General features: G+C 50.4%; 1 protein-coding gene across 1 annotated transcript in view; it reads right to left on the reverse strand.

Annotated features, from left to right (window-relative positions):
- Positions 1-21,979, reverse strand: part of SLIT3 (slit guidance ligand 3) — a 594,085-nt gene that overhangs the window by 59,539 nt on the left and 512,567 nt on the right. The window contains exons 15-20 of the mRNA XM_025923495.2: positions 15,980-16,130; positions 14,938-15,012; positions 7,465-7,608; positions 6,572-6,715; positions 3,615-3,778; positions 2,382-2,514 (exon numbers count right to left, since the gene is read on the reverse strand). Of these exons, the coding sequence (XP_025779280.1) occupies positions 2,382-2,514; positions 3,615-3,778; positions 6,572-6,715; positions 7,465-7,608; positions 14,938-15,012; positions 15,980-16,130 (811 nt within the window). The remainder of the gene's footprint in view (positions 1-2,381; positions 2,515-3,614; positions 3,779-6,571; positions 6,716-7,464; positions 7,609-14,937; positions 15,013-15,979; positions 16,131-21,979) is intronic.

The following is a 21,979-nucleotide window of genomic DNA, read 5'->3' on the forward strand; positions in this document are numbered from 1 at the left end:
AGAGAAGGGGGTTGGGGTCAGACCAAAGTGCCTTCTGATCGTGACTCGGCTGCTTACCAGAGGTGAGGCTTGGGGGGTGACTTAGTTCTCACCACTGAGGTGAGTCAGGGGTACTGAGTGAGGGCCTAGCTCGGTGACAGCTTGAATGAGCAAAGGGGAGAGCTACAGGTCTCGGGCGGCCCTCCTCCCAAGGAGAGAGAAGGGCCAGGGGGTTGCAGACGGCTGGCAGGAGAACTGACTTCCCTCTGGTTCTCATTGCCTTGCTCCTAGTGCCTACACTGAACTCCCACACCCTGCCCTTTGGAGAAATGCTATGAAGCTTTGTTTTTGTTTTTTTCTTCTCAATGAATTAACCTTAATTTTGTTTTGTAAGTTGGCAGCTCTGCCTGAGACCACGGATGATGCCTGAGGGAGCTGGAAAGCCAGCACTGGATCCAAACACTGCATCTAGTCCTTGAAAGCAGGGGCCTCCAAGCCACTGTTTTCTGGGCCTGGCAGCTTTCTCTTTCTCTGGCATCAATTTTCCTGCCTTCCCCTCCCTGGACACTCCTCCTCCCCTCCCTCCGGGAGGTGGTCTGGGCTCAGAGGTGAGGGCTGCCGTCCTTGGTGTGCTTTGGAAACCAGTGTGGCCAAAGGAAGCACCATCATTTCCAAAGCAGGAAATCAGGTTTCCCCAAGCTCTGAAGTTTACTTATAATTACAGTCAATTATCTTTGTTATTTCAATCTCTGTGTCATGAACTTTGGGGAAAAGCCTCTGTGGGCCTGTTTTCATGGCATTTCCTTCTCTTTAGCACGTGTCACTTGGCATTCAACTGACCCAAGAAGGAGGCGAGGACCTGGGTCATTTTCGGCAGCCCCCACCCATCGGCACTGCTGGCGGAGGAAAGGGCTCGGAGCTCACTGCACTGAGTGGCGTTGCTCATGCAGACCTCCAGCAGCACGGCCAGGGCCCAAACGCGGGGCTGTTGTGGACTTCTTAGTGACCGCCAAGACTTCCTTCCTTCCCTGGGATCAGCAGTCCTGGTTGCAACCTCCCTGGGTGTCAGGAGATGGGGGAGCCACAACTCACACCCAGGAACTGACCCGCTCTTCTCAGACGGCGCCCTACTCAGCTTCCTCCCCAGCAAGCACGGGCAGTGCCAGACACACACTCCCTGCTGGTGTCTGGGATCCAGGGAGAGAGTATGAGCCTGAGATGTGAGTGGGTGATGGCGTGTGAGTGTGTCTTCTCACTCAGGCAGCCTGGGTCCCGTCACATGTCACCCAGCTCTGCTTGCCCCAACCTGCAGCAACTGCCGTGGGGCGTGTGGGGCACCCCCCTCCCCTGCTCATTACCTTCTCCTCACCCTGTAGGTTTCAGCTCCAGCTTAATTTCCCCAGAGAAGCTTTCTCTGATTTCCACACCCAAGTGACGCCTCTCTAGTTTCGGGCTTCACTACCTTGTTCCTCTCTTGGAGCACTTTTCAAGGTGTCATCTCACATGTGCTGCTGAGATGATGGAACAAATGTCCACGTTCCCCAGTGAACCATGGGCCCCACATGGGTGGGGGTCACACCTGTTTTGCTCACCATTGGCTCCCGGGTGTGAGCAGAGCGCCCGACACACCAGGCACTCAATAAACACACGCTGAGTGAATGAATGAACGCACGCAAGAGTGAGTGTGGCTTGTGCTGGCTGTGCTCACCTGCTGTGGCCGGGCTGCTTCTGCACGTTCGAGAGAGGCCTCCCTGCCCAGGGACTGGCTGAGCTTTCCGGGGGGCAGAAATGCAGTTTTCTGCACCATAGGAAGAGCCCTTCAGGAAGGGAATGATCTGTCTTTTTTATTTAAGTGGGAGCTTCTGGGGCAGGAACAACCCTGAGGAATTAGTCTCAGGAGTTTGGGCTCTGGAGTCAGATGGCTCCTGGCTGGAGCATGAACAGGATACAGAACTAAGATGACGTCTGCAACATGGGTAGCTTTAAGGTGGAAAAGGATCATATTGGTGGAAGAGCTCAGTAAGCCACAGTGCCAGCTGGGCAGTGTTTTTACGATGATCCTGTGCCATTTCTGGTGTCAGACTGAGAGACTGCTGGGGAATCTAGAAGGTGGAGTCAGAGCAGGGGGCCTGGGGTGATCTAGAAGACGAGACAGGAACCCTCCCGCTTGCATTCTGGAGGGCTAGGTTCTGGTCACCTGCCAGGCAGAGGCACTGGGGAGGAGTTACTCCTGTTCCCAAGTCCACGCTGCTGCCCGACCCACCCTTGGCCGAGGCCCTGCTGCCATCTTGCTGGGACCCCCTCAAAGAGGGGCATCCCAGGCAGTCTTGCTTGAGACACTGGGGACAGAGCTGCTGGTGGGGGGAATCTAAGGGTGCTCAGCGGGGGGTGGCAGTACTCACAGTTCAGTCACATCCTTGGGGATGCCTCTGGGTAGGGTGTGTAGCCCCCTGTCGCTGCACCGCACCACTGTCTCCACGCAGGTGCACTGCTCCGGGCAGAGTGGGCCCAGCTGGCAGCTACTCTCGTCATTGCCTGCGGAGAGCCCCAGAGTGAGCAGGGCGGGAGACAAACCTCTCTGCAGAGGCAGGTGAGCAAGGCCAGGCGCCAGGCACCGCGCCATCTTCAGGGAAGGGAAGCCCTCCATTTTGAGCCAGAACCAGGAACAAGGAGCCTGCTGGTCTCACCCACGGTTAAAGGGAAAAGAATGTGTGCTTGGGTTGGGGAATAGGGTCACCTGTCTTCTACCACATTCAACATAAAATTAAGGCTCAAAAAAACCCCCCAACAAACAAACCAAACCAAAACTTGACCAACCAGAGTATTAGGCAGGAAAGAGGTCATGGTTAACTGAATCAGGAATAATTCAACCTTACTGAAGGAGAGGTCTGGGGGAGGGGGAGAGCCTGGTCTCCTTCCTCTTTCTCCTCCCTTTCTCACTCCTTCCACTGCCATAATCCCTCTGGAGTGGTAAATGTGTCCCCAGCCCCCATTATACCTTAACCTCAGTTAATCTACAAACCTGTTAATTTGTCTCCAGATAACCTATAGTTGACCCAAGTACTGGCTTGAATTTATGCAAATATGCCCTTTGGAATCCTGACACTCAAAGCCTTGGATCTCCAGGTATTCATAACTCCCTAGCCAGTGACAGAAAATTTCCAGGAGCCCATGTTGAAGTCTGATACTCGGAGCCTCATCACGATGCAGACAGGAAAACTGAGGGCCTGGGCTCCCAGGCACAGCTGTGTAGGTTACATACTGCACAAGGGTGCCTCATCATTCAAGGGGCACTAATCTCACTGACATGATAGATTAGGATATTGAGTACAACAGCGTTCTCATAGATAGTCATAAGTCATCTTGTTTTAACAAAATCAGTATATTACAACACATTTCTGATTGACAGAAGTAAAATGTCTTTAGAAAGAGGCTCCTTTTCTTAATTTGTAAGAAGGAGCCATATGGCTAGCAGCAGACCTGCAGAGGCCTTCAGAGCCACAGATGCATGCCTGAGGGCAAGTGAGATCTCAGGGGGTCCTGACCTTCAGTCCCCTGCTGCACCTCCCCTCTCTGGTGTCTTTCTTGCCTTCCCTGGCACTACCCCTCCTCCACCCCGCCCCCAGCCTTCTCACCTTCACAGGTGAAGTCCTGGATGGCCACATCCTGGATGGGTATCTCCTTGAGGAAGAAAGGCTTTTGGCACCGGGGGTTCCCGCTTACGATCCGCCTCTTCCTCAGCCACTTGCCCAGCCAGGCCAGGTGGCAGTTGCAGTTGAAGGGGTTGGACAGGAGGTTTCTGAGAGGAAAGAAGGGCTCTCTCTGAGTGGTCAGCATCCCCACCCCCCACCCCCGTGAGAGTGGGACTTGGGATCCAGGTCTGCAAGCCTGGGGCCCAGCTCTCCAGGCAGGCCGGCTCTGGGTTCTGATAAAGGAGGAAGGAGATCTGGGGAAGGAAGTGCAGACTCTCTTCTAAGATCCAGATGCAGTCTTTGCAAGGGCCTTGTTCCGGACCTCCACACACAGACCCAACCTCGGTCTCCTGACACGCCCTCCCTTCCTCCCTGGGCTCGGGCTGCTGGCTGTCTTCAATCCCTCGGCAGGATTCTCTTACACTTAGCACCTCCACACCGCTGCCCCCTCTCCTGGCATAAATCTCTCTGTGTTGGCCTGGCTTCATTCCTGGCTCAGATGGCCCCTCCCCTAAAAGGAAATGAGGAGTCCTGCCTGTCCCAGTCTTCTCCCCCAGTTGTCTGCTGCCTGCACAGAACCCACAGGCAATGTTTGCCTCCCTCCTTAGACTCTCAGCTCTCCCAGGTGGGGGTCAGCCCTGTCTGTCTGCCCGATGTCTCCAGGATCCCGCATGGCACCAGCACGGCCTCTTTACGGGTACCTATGGAATGCAGTGAGTGGATTGGTGGAGGAATCGGGGAGGGCAGCTGTCAGGCTGTGAGTGTCGCCCAGAGGACTGCAACCGGGCTAAGCAATTCATAAAGCTGTTCTCCCATGCAGATTTGTCACAGCAGCCCAGGGGAGGAGGTAACATTATTCTCATTTCACACATGAGGAAAATAAAGCTTAGGGAGGTGACACAAGAGGCCAGACAGCCCTGAATGGCTGTGGTCTGACAGGACAATTAAGAGCTTGGGAGTCAGACATCCCGGGTTTGAATCCTAGAGCTGATGTTCAGCAGCTGCGTGAAGTCAGGCAAGTTTCCTCTCATGTTGAAGCTGGTTTCCTTAGTGCTTTGTGACTCTACCTCTCTTGACATCTTTTGTGTCTTTGGATTCCCAGTTTGGAGGCAAACAGGAGGAGTAAAAAGAAGGCTCAAATAAACCAACCTGCTGGTGCTAGTTCCTAACCCACAGTCCCTGGTCTGGCTGTCATTCATTCATTCAATGCATCGGTTTATTCGCCAGTTATATAATGGGCATCTACTTAGTGCCAGGCACAGATAGAGACACTGAGGATATAGCAGTGCACAGAAGAGCTGCACATTCCTGTCCTGGAACCTACATTCCAGCTGATGGGAGGCAGACAGTGCACAATCAACAACACAAAGGTCAGTTGTAATAGTATATTGGGAATGGTCAGTGCTACGGAAAAGGTTAAGGAGAGCAGGGCTGAGGAACTGGGGGTGATGACACAGGAGGAGAGTGGGGCGAGGCGATGGACACTTAAGCAAAGAATGGATGGTGGGGAGGGAGGCCAGGGGAAGGCCGTTTCAGGTAGTGGGAGTGGGTCCGGGGTGTGGTGGATGGGGGGGGGGGCAGTAGGGAGGCTGGTGCGGCTGGCCTGGAGGGAGCTTTGGAGGGACTGGATGGCGTGGGCTTTTTAGGACCCCTACAATTTGGCTTTTATTCCCAGTGAGGCAGGTGTATGGGAACATAACAATGGGCAGCAATACAAATGCAGCAAAAGCCTTTCTCTTCTGACTTCCAGAGTCACTGGGGAAGGAAAGAGTGAATGGACCAGCACCTGAGGTTAAAGGAGCCACATAGAAGTACTAGGAACAACCATAAAGGCTAACGTGTTCAGGCCCCTGCTGTGCGTTTTACAAATATTAGCAGATTCGATCCTCGTAACAATCCTACCAGACAGATTTTACCGAAGGAACAACTGAAACACTGAGAGGCGAAGTAACTTTTCTAAGGTCACGTAGCTAATAGGACGTAAAGCCAGGATTTGAACCCAGGAGCTTTGGCTCTAGAGCCCATCACTTTATCACTATTCTAAACAGCCCCTTTTACCAATATAGTAAAAGTGCTCCTGGGCAGGAGCACTCATTAGGTGTCCTGAGAGCTAGAGTCTAATTCTGGTTCTGGTATACATTTAAGCAGCCAGAGGCATCATTTAAAAGTCCCTGTCAGGTCATGTCACTGGCCTGCTTAAAACCTTCCGTGGCTTCCTGACATGCATTGGATGAAGATAAAAGTAGTCCATGGCAGGCCTGTAGCCTGGTCTCCCAGAGAGAGCAGGGCACGGGCAGAGAGAGAGAATCCCAGGCAGGCTCCACGCTGCTAGCACAGAGCCTGACACGAGGCTCAAACTCACGAGCCATGAGATCATGATCTGAGCTGAAACCAAGAGTTGTATGCTTAACCAACTGAGCCACCCAGGCGCCCCATATCTCACCCTCTCTTACTCTGTGCTCTGGACCATGTTGGACTTTGCTCAGTCTTGTACATTTGCTCTGCAACAACCTACCACAGGGCCTTTGCACACATTCTTTCTATGGAAGGAAAGCACTTTCCATGGAAGCACTTCCCACTTTCTTGAACAAGTTAACTCCTACCCACCTTCCAGAACACAGCTCCAGTGTTCCTTGACAAAGCCTGTGTTGGGTTTTCATATTACTGTGGACCTCCCTTCTGTGTCAATTTACTATTCTGTGAGCTCCAGGAAGGAGGGACCATGTCTGTGAATCCTTAGCACCTAGATGGTGCCTGGCACATGGAGGGGGCCTAGCAAATGGTTATTAAGTTGAAAGATGGGTAAATAACCTTGGCCAAAGATAGTAGCGAGCTGCCAGGGAAGAGGTCTGCAGGAGAGGGGCCCAGAGTCAGTGTGCAGTGGGCACAGGGGGACTTACATGGTGGATAGGGAGACAAGTGTGGTGAAGGCTCCAGGGGTGATGGTGGTGATCCGATTGTCATAGAGGGACAGCAGCCTCACTGAACTCAGGCCAGCAAAGGTGTCATTGCTGACACAGTTGATCAGGTTACTCCTTAGCATCCTGCAAGAAGAGGGGTGGAGATGAGGGGAGCACAGGCATTATCTTCTCCTCCCCACCACAGAGCTACAATGTGTGTGTGTGTGTGTGTGTGTGTGTGTGTGTGTAGGTGGGATGCCAACTCCAAGCCCAGACTAGTCATGTTGCTGAGGTTTGTTCTGTGATAGTAGGGTCTGGGTCCGCACCGGGGCTACATGTATGTAAATGTGTACGTACATTCTTGCCTGTGCTTGCTTTGTGTACAGTGAAACTGGGTGTCAGGAGTGTATGTGTGTACACATGTATGTTGTATGGTGGTTAGTGTATGCATGTATATTTCTGGGAGGAGAAAGGAGAATCAAGATGTGGCTGTGGACATCAGCTTGAGAGTGTGTGTGTGTGTGCGCCTGTATGTACATGCTTATTTGTGTATGTGCTTATGTGCATACTGTGTATCATTGTTAGGCATATGTATGTATGTGTTTATGTGGGTAAACGTGCATGTGCCTCTATCAGCATGTTTCCAGTACGAATCTATATATGTGTACAGCTTAGGGCAAGTATCTTTCAGTGTGTGTGTGTTGAGGGTGCTAAGTTCTTTCCCATCAAGGATTGGGAAATGTATAGCGCCTCTCTGGCTCCAGGAAGAAAGGCACTCAACAGGTCAGGACAGACCCGGGCCCAGGAGCTGCCCGGCAGCCTTTGTAATCCCCCTCTGATGCCCTTGCCCTCCCATCCCCTTCTGGGACTTGGCCCAGGCCCTGGGCACTCACAAGGTCTTGAGGCTGCTGAGGCCGCGGAACATGCGCCCATGCACCGTTTCCAGCTGGTTCCCGGTCAGCATCAGCTCCTGCACGTTTGCTGCTCCATCAAAGGCACCCTCTCTCACCTCCTTGATCTTATTGTTGCTCAGGTTTCTAGAAGGAGGGGACAGAGTGGGGCAGGGTGCAGGAAGGGAATCGTCAGCCCTGCAGCCAGTGGGGACTCTCAGGCACCTCTGGACAAGGACTGGATGGTGGGGCTTCCTGAGGTATGGTCTTCAGCACCTGCGGCCGTGGAGCAGGGACCCCAATCCACACAGGTGGGGTTGCTGTGTGAAATGGGCCGTGTGGAGCTTAAAGTCTTTTCAGGGTGTTCCTCTTCCCTGAGGATGAGCAGATTTAAAATGGTGCTTCTAAAACTGATTTTCTCCCTTCAACAGAAGCTCTAGCCAAGCAGTGCTTCTCAAGTGGGGGGCAGGACAAAAACACAAAATGTGCCCTCAGTGGGGGTGGGATATCTGCAGAACTTCCAGCTCTACAGTTGAGATCCTCGATGTAAATGGATACCTTCTGGTTACTACTTTTTCAGCATTGATTATGTATTAGGTTCCGTGTGAGGGGTTAGGACCACAGAATCACATCGAATCCTTAAAATAATGCCTCTCAGAGGAATATTAATGTATATTATCATTGTCTCAGTTTATGGATGAGGAACTGAAGTTCAGAGAGTTTATTAAGTAACTTGCCCAAAGTCACGTGCTGATAGAAAAGAGATTGGGTCCCCGCTTTCTGGTGCATAAAAAGTCCTCCAGGGAGCTGCCTCTTTCTCGAGTGAATGTTCCTTTGGTGATGTGGATACTCACACCCATCCTTACTGCTTTGCAGAATTCAGAGCTTGGGGTATTGGATTTTCTTACAGTCCTAGCAACCTTGGTCCTATCAAGTCTTGGGACTGCCCCTTCTGAGTCTGCCCCTGAGCTCTGAAAGATGGTCTTTCCCTCAGATGTCTGATCACCACATGCCAGGCCTCATGAGAGATCCTGCAGGGCCACTGATGCTGGGAGTCCCTCCGGGCTCTTCCTGGCAGGGGGTCTCCATGGACCACCCAAAATGGTCAGGACTGAAATGCATTCCGGGCAGGATGGATGGAGTGGAAAGTGATGGTGTTTACACAAACTGGGGGAAGAATCCAGTCTCTGGAGCAAATGCCTGGCACAGGGAATAGTGTTTTGTGAACAGTGACATCTGCAGGTGCATAAGAAGCCTACTAACCCACTAAGCACACTGATGTGGTTGGGACCGAGGGCTCGCCGGAAATGAACAAGCTGGCGCATTTTATGGCTGGGAATACTGAGGCCCAGACAGGTGAGGATGTGGCTCCAGGTCCCGGAGTAGCACCCTGAGTTCCTGGTACTTGTGTTTCTCTCCTGCACCGGTCTCACGCAGCTCTGGGCTCAGCCATGGCAACCCCAGGGGATGAAGCCTCCCTCATCAGCTGGCTCCGAGCAAGTGATGGAACTGGGCACCCGTGGGCTTGACGCCAGCCCCTTGCCTTCTTTCCAGGCAGGGACTGGTCCCGCAAGGCATGGCAGTGCTCACACCTGTGCACAGGTGCGGAAGAAACAGCTGGTGCTCTGACTGCTCCCTTAGTGCTCCTGTCATAGCCCTGCTCTCCTCCCACTTTCTGCCCTGCCTGGGAACCAGGAGCAATACTCCTCAGCATCCTTCCCCCAAGGTCTGAGAGAGCTGGGAGACTCTAACTGGATTTCTGCTCTGTACCCTTGACTGGCTCTCTTTAAATTCAGCCTGTTTTCTTATAAATGCTGGTAGTCCTGGTCCAGGATAACCCAGGAATGGAGGTAATGCACTGGGGAGACTGCAAATTACCCCCAAATTAGACATGGGAGGAGAGATAAAGGCTCTCCCAGCAGCTATAACTCATCTGAATGCCAGAGGAGCAGGAGTTTGCTCCAGAGAGTTAGGCTCCTTGGGGAATTAAAGTACACAGGACGGGCAATGAAGATGAGTTAAAGCAGCCATGAAGGGGGAGGGCTCCCATTTCCTGACATCTGTTTCTTTAAATGAACAAAATTAACATCACATTACTGTAAGGTTTGTGAATTGGATTTCCTCAGGCTGGGAGAAGGGAAAACATAAGGAGAGCACAAAAGGAGGGGATAGAATTTTCCAGAAGACCAGGCTGCTGTTGTCTCTCCATTCATCAAAGCACTGCTCAAACCTATAGGCAGCTTGAGGCAAGCACTCCATACACAAAACAAGGACATCAGGGTTTTGTAGGAACTCTGTCTTACTCTCAGAGCAGGATCTTCCTGAAGACACCCCAGATCCCAGGAACCCCAGGATGTAAAACCAGGACCACTCAGGAGGCCTCTCTCCACTTTTGTCTCCACCAATGGACCTGAAGGAATATGGCTACATCATGGCTTTGACTCTGATGTGGATGGGATATTACACTTGAAAGAGTCCAGCCTTGGACACTATGCAGACTTGGGGTCAGTTCAGAGGGGCAGAGGCAGGACAGCCCCAGTGAGCCTGTACCTTTCAGACCTTCTTCTCATCTTCCCAAGAAACACTGAGGCCCCTGTAGGCTGGGGTTCGTCTAGCTACCCCTGGGAAGCCTGAGTCTGAGAAGGCAAGCCCAGGCCTCTTCTAGCCCATGGTTCGTAAGACAGTGCATAAACTCCGGCAACAGGCAAGCATCTGTAATCCTGTTTAAAGCCCAGTCCCAGACGAAAACATAGTGGGGAGAGAGCTATGTGGATTTTTCTAGAAACTGGGGATACTGGGTCATAATGAAAGAGCACTCTGGCACACTGTCAGGTCAGGGAGGTCCTATCCACCTTTTTATGAACCTCTCCCTCCCCCTGAGGTAGAAATTCTATTTCAAGCTGGGGTCACAAGCTCAAATGTCCCCAGGGCCCAGGATGGTGACTTAAAGTAGAAAGCAAGTCCAGTGGGGACAGCACAGGCTACAAGCCCAGTGACCAGGAAAGCACAGGCCCTATTTAAGGGGGAGGCTGCCCCTCACTTCAACTCCACTTCAACAGCCATTTGGGAATGAAGGCCATGTTTTGCCAGATCTTCTGACTTTCCAAAAGATGCCAGAAATTTGGATTTTTGTTTGTGTGAACAATCCTGATTTTTAAAAGTGGGCAACTAATTCTTATTAAAAACACAACTAGTGCCAACAAATCCACCTGTGTATACCTGATTTAGGCTAGAGGGCTGCTGGGCATTAGCCTGTGGCTGAGATTCTCCTTCACAATAAGGACTGACATAGAAGTCTGCCTGAGGACTGTAGTCCATGTGACTTCCTTCATTTGAAGAGTCACCTTGAATTATCACAGTACTAATAAACCTTTTGGGTAATGGCTTATACATTTTTTTTTTCTTTTTGGTATACTTAGTACATGTGACACTCATGGAGATCTCATGATTCTAACAGGACAGGTGAAGGCACAGAGCTTCAGACAGGGTTTGGAAAGGCACGCACCATGGAGCTTAAACACCTGATTTTATGTTCCTTCTCCTTGGCCCCTGTGCCCTGTCAGGGTCAGGTCGAGAGTGTAACCCCACAGTCCTTAGGGGAGCTTAGCCGACTCGGGCACAGGCACTGCTGGCTTTAACCTTACTCTGATCCAGTTGAGAGCCACAACCTCTAGGGGATATAGGGATGGTGATGGGTCCCAGTTTAAGGGCCTTAACAAAAAGAGTTGCCGTCACATTATTTTAAATAACTCGTTGTAGCCGGTGGTCTTTGGGACCAGATCTGCTCCACGGGTCATTTGCCTGGTTGGCTAGCACTATGCATATGCATTTATGCACACATACATGTGCACACATGCATTTACGGCCTTCAGAGATGCATGCATTCCCCACTGTTACCACTGCTGGTGTTGCAGCTTCAGTTTTTGTTTTTGTTTTTAAATGTTTATTTGAAAGAGAGCACTAGCACGGGTGGGGGGAGGGGCAGAGAGAGAGAGGGAGATAGAATCCCAGGCTGGATCTGCACTGTCAGCACAGAACCAGACACAGGGCTCAATCTCACGGGCTTGATCTCATGAACCATGAGATCATGACCCGAGCTGAAATCAAGTGTTGGATGCTCAACTGACTGAGCCACCCAGATGCCCTTGCTGCTTGAGTTTTAACCTTGGGTAAGGTGCTTTCTATGTTTCAGCTTCCTTATTTGTAAAAGGAAACAATCTCAAAGCTTTTTTGGTTCTCTTGGTGGGAGTTAAATGGATTAGTATCAGTACAGTCTGGGGCAGAGTACAGTGTTTAGTAACCATTAATGGCTAGCTATTATTATTGTTATTATTAACACTGCCCTGTACCCAGCTCCTTTCCACATTTGTGCTACTTCCTGGGTCCTGAAAGTATTTGAATTTGCAACTCCTGTTTTATTTAAGTTATTTATTTTATTTTATTTTATTTTATTTTATTTTATTTTATTTTATTTGAGAGAGACAAAGACAGTGTGAGCGGGGGAGAGGCAGAGAGAGGGAGAGACAGAATCCTAAATAGGCTCTGTGCTGACAGCAGGACCCAAACCCACAAACCCCCGAGATCATGACCCAAGCCAAAAACAAGAGTCAGATGCTTAACTGACTGAGCCACCCAGGCACCCCTATTTATTTTTAAAAAAATGTTTATTTATCTATTTTTAGAGAGAGTGAATATGAGTGGGGAAGGGGCAAAGGGGGAGAGAATACCAAGCAGGTATTCTCAGCTCTCGCTGAGCATGGGGTTCAATCTCATGAACCCTGGGATCATGACTTGAGCTGAAATCAAGAGATGGCCCCTTAGCCGACTGAGCCACCCAGGCGCTCCCATACTTATTTCTGATCCTCATCATAACTTACAAGGAAGGCAGATTTATGTCTATTATGTAAATAATATAACTAAGGCTCAGCAAGGCTAAGGACACTCCTAGGGTCACACAGCAGGAGAGGGACAGAGCTGAACTCGGAAGAAACACAGGTCTGTTCTTTCCCCACACATGGATTTCTGGCTGCTGAAGGGATTATCTGGCAACCCTGACCTTCATTCCAGCAAGGCAAATACTGGGACAAGCCAAGCAACCGGTGCCTCCTTGGGCGAGAACTGGGTCTGTGTTTTGTCACAGTCCCCACTACTCTCTTGTTGCTTGGATGTGGATGCTGGGAGTTGGTTGCCACTTATCATTGTGTTTGTGCTATTGTTTTCTTGGTGCACAGAAATGGTTCTCTGTTCTCCCATCCCTGTTACAAATGGGAAGATGAAAGATCGACTCAAAGTGCATGAGCTCCACTGAACATGGTGTGTGTGGGCGTAATATTTCTTTATGGAAGCAAATACTACTTGATCCTGTTTACTGTGCAGATATGTACTTGGCTAGCCTTACTCATTTTAATACCTGCCTTATCTCCATATACATGGAAGTTTCTGTTTTGAGGTTTAAAAAAGCACACCTTTCTCAAGTTTGAATTCAAAAGGGCATTTCCTTGCAGGTGATGGGTGATGTACTATGCTTGGCCTCTGAAGCTTGACACACAGGCAGCCACAATCCTCACCAGGACCCACATGTGTCCCTCTCTCATCTGTCCCTTCAGAGTGCTACTGCTCCCAGTTACAGAGCAGTTGCCAGGCCATGGGCAAGGTGGTGGCCGTGGGCAGGGAGGGAAGGAGGAGGGTACTGCACAGGGCAGGGGAAGGTCTTTCTCCTCTTTGCCTGCAGGGGACTGATAGGGGGGAAGACTGAAGAACAATACAAAAATTAAGGGTTACAGTCAGTTCCCATTATTCATGGTGGCTATATTCTATAAAGTCACCGGGGAAAAATGAATTAGGGAATGCTGAACCATTGCTCCTAGGGGAAATACAGGGTTAGGTTCCTGTGAGTCTCTGGTCACAACATTTTCATCAGCTGATCAATACATAACATTGTTTGATATGTGTTTCTGCTTAAAGACACCTTATTTTAATATACACCGTTGATTTATTTACATTGTACTCACAGCCTACAGCCCTATAACTCATGTCTGAACAAAGCTATGTAACACGCATTTTCTCCATAAGGCACATCACAGCCTTCTTGTGCTTAGGAAGGCTAGATAGCCCTTCAGCACTATGCAAAGATCTAAAACTAGGGCCCTTTAAATAGCAAAATCACTGACAAAAAGCATAAACATGTGAAAGGATGTGGCACCAAATATACTGTGAAAAGGACACCTATTTACAGTCCGAGAGCCGCAACAAGAAATCAGAGCATGTGTGGCCATTTTTGATTTCAGCTGAGAACATGTAGGGGGCTCAAAGTTTTTTGCTGTTCCGTCCATGTCTACAAATGAGTATGAAAGCACTGTATTGATTTTGAGATTACAAATAAGTTTCAGTGAGTAAGCCAATTAGCAAATATGGGATTTGTGAGTAATGAGGCTTAATTGTATTTCCTTTGTTCCACAGGCAAACCCAACTCTGGGGCCAGGAGATGTGGACTCTGGGGTGAGAGTAGGGAGAGGGGCCAAGGAGAAGGGAGTTAGATGGTAGAGAGTCCCCATGTGTGCTGGTTCCTCTGCTAGGGCACGTGGGAAGGGAGGATGAAGGGAAGCGAGCCCACCTGCACACTAGTGCGATGACAGATGAACCCATGTATGAGTGCCAACTCTGACATTTATTGGCTGTGTGGTCTCAGACAAGTCATAAAACCTCTTTGAGCCCTGCCAGCCTCTTCAGCCACACAAAGGAGTGTGAAGCAGCAGCAGGCAGGTATATAAGGACTTCATGAGATGATGTGCATGAGGCAGGGAATGTGGCCCCTGGCCTGGGACAAATACTCCCTTAGCTCAGCCACATTATTCTTGTCTGGCCCAAACTCCTAGGCAGGGAGAGGGTTATGAGGACAGGCAGCCATGGCATTGGAGAAGCCAGTGTAAGCACGTGGACCCTTTGCCTGATGTCAGGCTCCACTCAGGCCCGGGGACACCGAGACTGCAGCTCGGCATACAAGACATCTGGCGTTTCTGCTCCAAGGTCTAATGCAGAAGCCTCTAGAGGCCATCTAGAAACAGACCTTTCACCTGTCACCTTGTAAAAAGTACGAAGTGATGTGCACCCTAGACCTCTGAGTTCCATTGCTGGACCTTACCTGAGTCCCTCTTAACCCTCCTTGGGGTAGGTGTTGGGTGTGGGGGATCAGGATGAACAGAGGGGACCTGGAGACTTAGGGATTCTGTAGAATGCATGATCTGCAGAATAACTGACAATGTAAAAACAGTGAAGTTTCATTTTGGTCTGTCTCTGTATGGCTGTGCCTTCCTGTCCTACTTCTAAATACATGCCCAGTGTGGGGTCAGGAGGAGGCTGAGAAGGGCTGGAGCAGAGGTGAGGGGGCCACCAATGCCTTGGCACACGGCTGTAGTCTGCAGCACAGACCCTGGCCAGGGCCTGGAGGCTGCTGCTAAGTTCCCGAGGCTGACTTACATTTTCCGCAGGTTGGGCAACTTCTTGAAGATCCCAGTGGCCTCTAGGACAGATATGTCATTGTCGTTCAGTCGCCTGCATGGGAAATAAGCAGACAAGGTAGTGGGAGAGCTGAGGATGGGGCACCTCCTTTGCTGCCCTCCGTGGGACCCTCCCACAGCTCCCCCATGGCTTGAGCTGAATTGCCACCAGGACCTCACACTCAGCTGAGGTCAGCGGAGCTGGGGAAAAGTCAGAGAGAAGGAGGGGCCGAAAGGCGCTGCCTCACTGTGTGCCCCTGGGATGTGTAAAGTCAAAGAGAACCCTCACACTAACAACACTAATAATGAAGACCACCATCATTTATGCTGGGTTTGCCCATGCCATGCATGGTTCAATATGAATTCTGTGCTTTGCATTCTCTTACTTGATCCTCTTAACCCCCCTAGGAGGTAGGCACCATCACTTCCATTTTATAGCTAAGAATCGGACACTCAGACCTGAGAAGCAACATGCTTGATGTGAGGAAACTTGGAGAAGACCAGACTCAGACCCAGGTGTGTTGGTTCCGCACATGCTGTGCCCTCACCCCGACCATGCTGCAGCTTTTTGGTCTTCCATTTGTGGACCAACCAACACATCCTTTTATTAGCATGGATAATTGGAGGCTCAGATAGATCTAATCATTTTAGTGTTTTCTCGCTTTTGACAATTACTTATAGCCATCTTTCTATTATATTGTAAGCTTAGTAAGGAACTGGGGGGACCATCTGCTTTGTTCATTGTGGAGGCTGATGGGCCTAGCACAGTGCCTGGCTCACAGAGGGTGTTCAGAAAATATTTGTATAACGAATGGACTGTCTTTATGTTTGAGGAAGCTATTCCTGGGGAGCGGGGAGGGGATGCCTAGGTGTCTATCCTGTGCCAAGGATGCAGAGGACAGCCACGGAGTGCCCATGTGACTGAGCTGGGAGGGGGCTGCTTCCAGAGGACCCTGCTTGGGCTGGTTCAGGGTGATTGGGTGTGGGGACATGTAGGGAGTTCCAGCCCAGGTAGTACTTACAGATCAGTGACGTATTCAGGGAGGTGGCTTGGGATGCGGGCCAGCTTCTGGTTGGAGCAGTCCACAATGGTGCCCTCACAGCGGCACTTCTCGGGGCAGACAAGGTCCATGAAGCACTCGCTGCTGAACCTGCTGCGGTAATCCTCTGAGCCTAGGCGGGGCCAAAGAGGGGGGCGTCAGGACCACCGGGGCTCCTGGCCCAGCTGAGGTTGTTGGCAGGGGGATGGGGAGGCACGTGGTGGGGTGGTGGTGGGGAGGGCCCAGTGACAGCATTGCCTTCATGCGTGGCCACCTTGCTGGTGCCCTCTCTACCCCAGATCCCCACTTTCCATTTGGTCTTTGTCATTCATGATTTCAGTCCTCTGGGAAACCAGGCTCAAGCTCTGTGGGCTCTTAAGCTTTGGTGGGTCACGGACCTTTTTGAGAAGCTGATGCAAACTTATGTTCTCCTCAGAGAAATGCTCTTAGGTGCATGTGTGCAGAATTTGTCCTATAATTTGGGGTGGGGAGTACTGAGTCCATGATGCCCATCATCTGTGGACTGTCTAAATGTCCATGAAAGTCCAAATGAAGAGATTCTGGTGGGGTTTTGATGAGGGCTGTCAGGGCGAGGATGAGGTAAGGGAGGGGGATTCACACTCAATTATCTTCAAGCAAGTAAGGAAACAATAAAGGAGGCCCAGCATATGGCGGTCAATGACTATTGACACTAGATTTCAGCATTGAAGACAATAACGAGGGTTGGGGACCTGGGGATTTGAAGCCCACTGCCCTAACACTCGGGAATTTGGCTCAGAGTTGCCTGATGATCCTCTTTAAAAACACAGTAGTAATAAATTAACACTTAAAAACTGCCAAGACAAGCACAGCTCTTGTGAGGGTCCGAATGATTTGCCCGATCTTTTGAGAATAAGCTCTGTTCAACCACAGTGAAAGGCCAGTTCTTAGCTGGAACTAAGATTTATTTTTTTGACGTTGACTTTCTCCTGAGGTCACACAGTAATGGCAACAGTATCAATAAGTGATGTCTCACAAGATGTCCAGGGGTACTGCTTTATTGATTGGAAATAATCCCTTGCTTGGTACCTGGGCAAACCTCGTGAGACCAGCAATCACAGCGGAGGTGACTGGGGAAACCCTGGCTCTCCTACCAGCCACCAGCTAGTTGGCAGGGGCCCACATTTCATTAGCACCATGCTAGGTACAAAACATGGGCTTGGTCCATGTTTGCCCGAGGTGTAATAGCATATCAGTTGTCCTGTAAGTATTTCTGAAAGTGTTTCAGAGAACGTGGACATCACTGGAGCGCTTAACTGGTTGAGACAGACCTTGGTGATCTTATCTGCATTAGGGGCAACGTGGGGCACCAGCAGCTCAGAAGTTTTAGCAGTAGTGGGTTTGTCCAGGCTCTGGCACTCACTAGCCTCAGTCTGTCCACATGTAAAATGGGAATCTAGTACTTGCCCCTATCTCACAGGGGTGGTCGTGAAAATGCAAGGAAGAGCGAGGCAGTGAAGAGTCTCTGGGGAAGGGTAAAGAATCGTATAAATATTTATGATTCTACTACTATTGTTTTCAAGAACTTAGTGGAATATTTGGCATATCAGAGGCCATTAAAATATCAGTGTAGCTAGTGATAATAGCTGACATTTATGGAGCACAGACCATGAACGAGGCACTATTCATCAAACTTCAAATGGGTGAGCCCATTTGATCCCTGCAACACTCTCGAGATCACTGTGACTCCATTTTATAGAAGAGAAAACTGAGGCTCTCAGGTCAATTGATAATATGACAGAGGGATGAACCCAGTCAGGCTGAAGCCAAGGCTTGTGTGATTAATACTATGCTTTCCTGCAGATGTGCATTTTGACAAAACCTTTATTCCAGTCCTTCTAGAACTGATCATAGAGTCCAACTTGGCAGAGGTAGATTGATTGGCATTTTCCTGCAGAGGGCTATGGGAGGCAGGAAGCAGACATCTTCCATGCTCTTGGTTTCTTCCCCGTCACCTTATCAACCTATGCCAATTCCTGACTGGGAATGAAGTCTCTGATTCTGAAGTGTCTTCTACTTAAGACAGAGGATCAGAGGCCTGGACCTTTCCCTCTGCTCCCTCCTTGTCCCCCTCCTTCATCCCACCCTTCCACTCCCAGGCTTGTGTGAGCACAATGTGAGCACGTATCCCCGCAGTTATCTGGGCTGCTTCCTAATCCAATGCATTATGCAAATCTCTTGCCCTTGGCTTGCCAGCATCCCTCCCACTGAATAACTCTGACCTGGGCCATCTTCCTCCAGACACATCAGCATGCTGTGTCCTGGATGAATTTCATCTTGCAAACCCTGCTAAATGACAATCTTCTCTTGCTCCCTGCCAGTGGTTCTACACGGTGACGGCGTGAAGGGGCATTTTGGACATATGCATATATTTTTCTTTCAGAAGGTGTCTACAATGGAATCCCTGCAAAGTGGAGGAACCCTGGGCACTGATCAAATGCCTCTGAAAGACAGGAGGGAGCACAGTGTGCTGCTCTTCAACACGATGAGCTTGAAGATGTACCCTGGCTGGGCTGTGGCCGGGGACTGCCGCCGATTAAATGCGTTTTCGTTTTAATCAAGGTGAGAGCGTCTGTAGTTAGCAGGAATCGCTCTCTGTAGTATAGTTAGATTATAACTGGTGGACCTCTGTGATGGAACCGCTGACCCATTTTAATGAAATGATTTTGCAATTAGATTCAATGGACTAATATGTTCTTTCCAGCATCCCCCCCTGCTGTTTTTGTTATTGCCCTGGTTTGTAGTAATGAGGGGGTCGGAGTGTGATATTTTATTTGAGTGGCAGCCAGAAATGTTAATAACGGCATTTGCACGTAACCCAAAGAGTTCCTTCCCCAGTCAGAGGCAGCCTGAAATGCCACCCCCATCACTTCATATTTCATTACCGAAACTACCCTGGGTTTCTCGGAGCCATTTGTTATGCCTAATGCTCATAACTACCCAAAAGTATTTTTAACTTTTCCAGAGCTTTAAAAGTCAATTTCAATCTCAATGCATATTTGTCACTGCCAGAAATACTTAGGAGGAGGGGAGTAACTGAAGAGGCCGCTGCTTCTTCTCTTTGGGGAGAGTTCAGACAGCAGAGATCTCGGAGGACTTGAAGAAGGACCATAAAACAAAACCCCGGCTGAAATGGGTCATGGGAGAGCTGATGTCATCTGGCATTTCGCCTGTTCCTGCCCCTGTAGCCCTCCTCCCTCTACGCGGGCAGCTCAGAACAACGACACTTGGTACATGATCACAGAGAGCTTTAATAGACCAGGGGGTGGAAATCCATAGCAATGCGATTTTATTACGAATCCCTGCCCTGTGGCCACTTCCCAGGAGAGCATGTACTTAACATCTGGATGGTCATGGGATTGGGGCAGGTAGGGAGCCACAGCTCCCACTCTGTGGATGGGCTTGGCTGCAGAGGCCAGTGCTGGGCCCAGGATGGCTGCTGTCCTTAGCAATCTGGATTTGTGTCATTCTTTGGGCAACCAGTTTGTCGAATGAAAGTCACAGATTCACTGTTATCTGATGACCATGGCCCTGCCAATGCACGTGTGTCCAGAGCTCTCCTCTTCTACCTCCAATATCCTTAACGTGGGTGGGATGAAAGGAGGAAAGGAGCAGAAAGAGGAATTGGGGGGGAGATCGTCAGCTTGAAGAGAGAGCCACGTGGACAAGCAAAGGGTTGTAAGTAAGGAATGGAATCAAGAGAACATTGCCAGGCACACAGTTATCCACTCATGGGCAAAGGCTGGGGGACTAGATACCAGTGACTAGAAAATGTCAACTGTTTTACCAGGAGTTTGGTGGTCAGTTGGGCAGACAGCTGTCCCCGTAAGCTATCCCCATCACAGTCTATTATGAATGCAGCCATCTGCCTGAAACCAGAGGGAAATGCCCATGGCCTGCAGCTGGGCACTGCCTGGTCACAAGCCTGCTGCTGCAGAACCAGGGAGGTGCCCGTGAAGGTGCCATTGTGGACCAGAGGCCTGGCCCCTGTCATGGTGGGGGCAGTGCCAAGGCACTCAGAATGCCCCCTCTGTTCAGGATAGGGGACTGCTCCAGGATCAGGGATTTGTTGTGTACCAAATGGATCTTGGTATATCCATGCTGGAGGGAGGAGCCATTCCAACAGCACTGCTTGCTCACGTGCTTACTCAACTTTTTTTCCATTAATAGAAGCAAGCTTGAGGGGGAGTGTTAAAATGTTTTTCAACTCCCTATCCATTCAAGTCAATCTTATCATTCTTTTTCATTTTCTAATTCAAGGCGATGAGACTGTCCGTAGCTAGGAAGGGTGAGTATTATAGCTGGAAAGAGCAGCCATCTGAGCCTGGGCAAGTTAGTTAACCTCTCTGACTTGATATCCTCATCTGTGAAATGGGACTTATAATGTTGTTGTAAAAATTAAAACAAGGTAATGATCGAAATAGTTCAGCACCTGACCTAGAGTAAGCACTCAGTAAATGGTAAAAGCATTCAGAAAGGCCAACAGGACTCTGTTACTCAGCAACGGCTGGGCCCTGGCTCTGAGGGGTGACCTGAGGGAGAGGAGACAGTCAAGTCACATGTTACCATGAGAGGCCAGAGCTGGCTTCCAGGCCTATGCCAGGATTTGGTTCCCAGCATGGCTTTCTCTCATTTGGGGTGGGACACAGACTTCATGGCATGAACCAAAACCACAATCTTCTAGTTACACTGAGCCTAGGATTTACTAAGAAACAAACAGAACGGGGGTTGCCAAGATCCCTCTCTTGATTATCAGAGATAGCAGATCTCTGCACAGCCCTTGTGTGGCACTGGACTAGCTCCATGTGAGGAGCCCAGCTCTTGGGCCACATGTTAACTGTTCCCGGAAGGTCAAGATAACAGCCTGGACTTTAGGCTACATGGGGACCAGGGCCAGTGTACTCATGAGGAGTGGGGGTTGGGTCCAGGAGGAGGTGTGAGTTAAATCCAAAGTCTCAGACTCATGCCACTCTCACTAATTCTCATGCTCACATTTATCCCTGATGCTTCTGGTAAAGATAGAGGAGAGGGAGTAGGTCACAAAGCATTTTGACCTTTGGGTTAGCTACCACTTGGGAAGATGACCTTGCACTGGGACTTTTCCATGAAATGATGGGGCACAGGCCTTGGGTGTACCTGTTCTCTTTGAACAGAAGAAAAACAGTGGTTTCTGAGCTTCAGCCTAGCTAGTTTACCCCTTGGCCGGCATCCAGAGTAGCCTGGGGGAGGGGGTGATGCCTCCATCTGGGGTAGGAGATGTGGTTCTAGATCTTAGCTTGTCCCCAGTGTGCTCCTCCAAACCCATTTCAGCCCGTATCCGCTACCTGGAGGTGGAGGTCTCTGCGGATCCTCCGAGGCTCCCACCCCCCGCCCTCCGTGAGGCTAGACCAGGAGAGGTGGGTCTGGCAGATGGCGGGCTGCGGTGCTCCAGAGCAGAGAAGATGTCCAGCGGTGGTGGCGGTGGCGGCGGGCCATGCTGCAGGAGAGCGCGGAGCTTTCCGCGGTGCTTGACAGAACCATGTTCCGTTTCCATCGTTCCACCACATGGTTAGATCAAGCACAAAGGAAAGCCCCGCGGCGACTGGTCAGAATCAAGGTCAGGAAGCAGCGTCAGAGAGAGGACAGGAGCGCTCAGAGGAAGCAGCGTGGAGAAGCGGAAGCCGGAGCAGGCCCCCACGGAGCGTGATTAGTACCAGGAGCAGGGTTCCACAGGAACACTTCTGAAGACAGGAGCCCCACCGCCCTTGGACCCCGCCCTGGGGCAGTCACAGGGGAAAGGGAGGAGATCGGGCGGGAGACTACTGGACACCCCTGCTCAGGAGAATCAGGGCACAATGGGTTATGACCGCAGATGTCTCAGGTCATATCACGGGCCTGAACAGAACCTCTAAATCCCGCTCGATCGTACCACTGATCTGCCAAGACATCACCCTTAGCAGAAGC

The sequence above is a fragment of the Puma concolor genome, chromosome A1 (assembly GCF_028749965.1).
Source record: "Puma concolor isolate L17-30 chromosome A1, mPumCon1.1.hap2, whole genome shotgun sequence".
Lineage (NCBI taxonomy): Eukaryota > Metazoa > Chordata > Mammalia > Carnivora > Felidae > Puma > Puma concolor.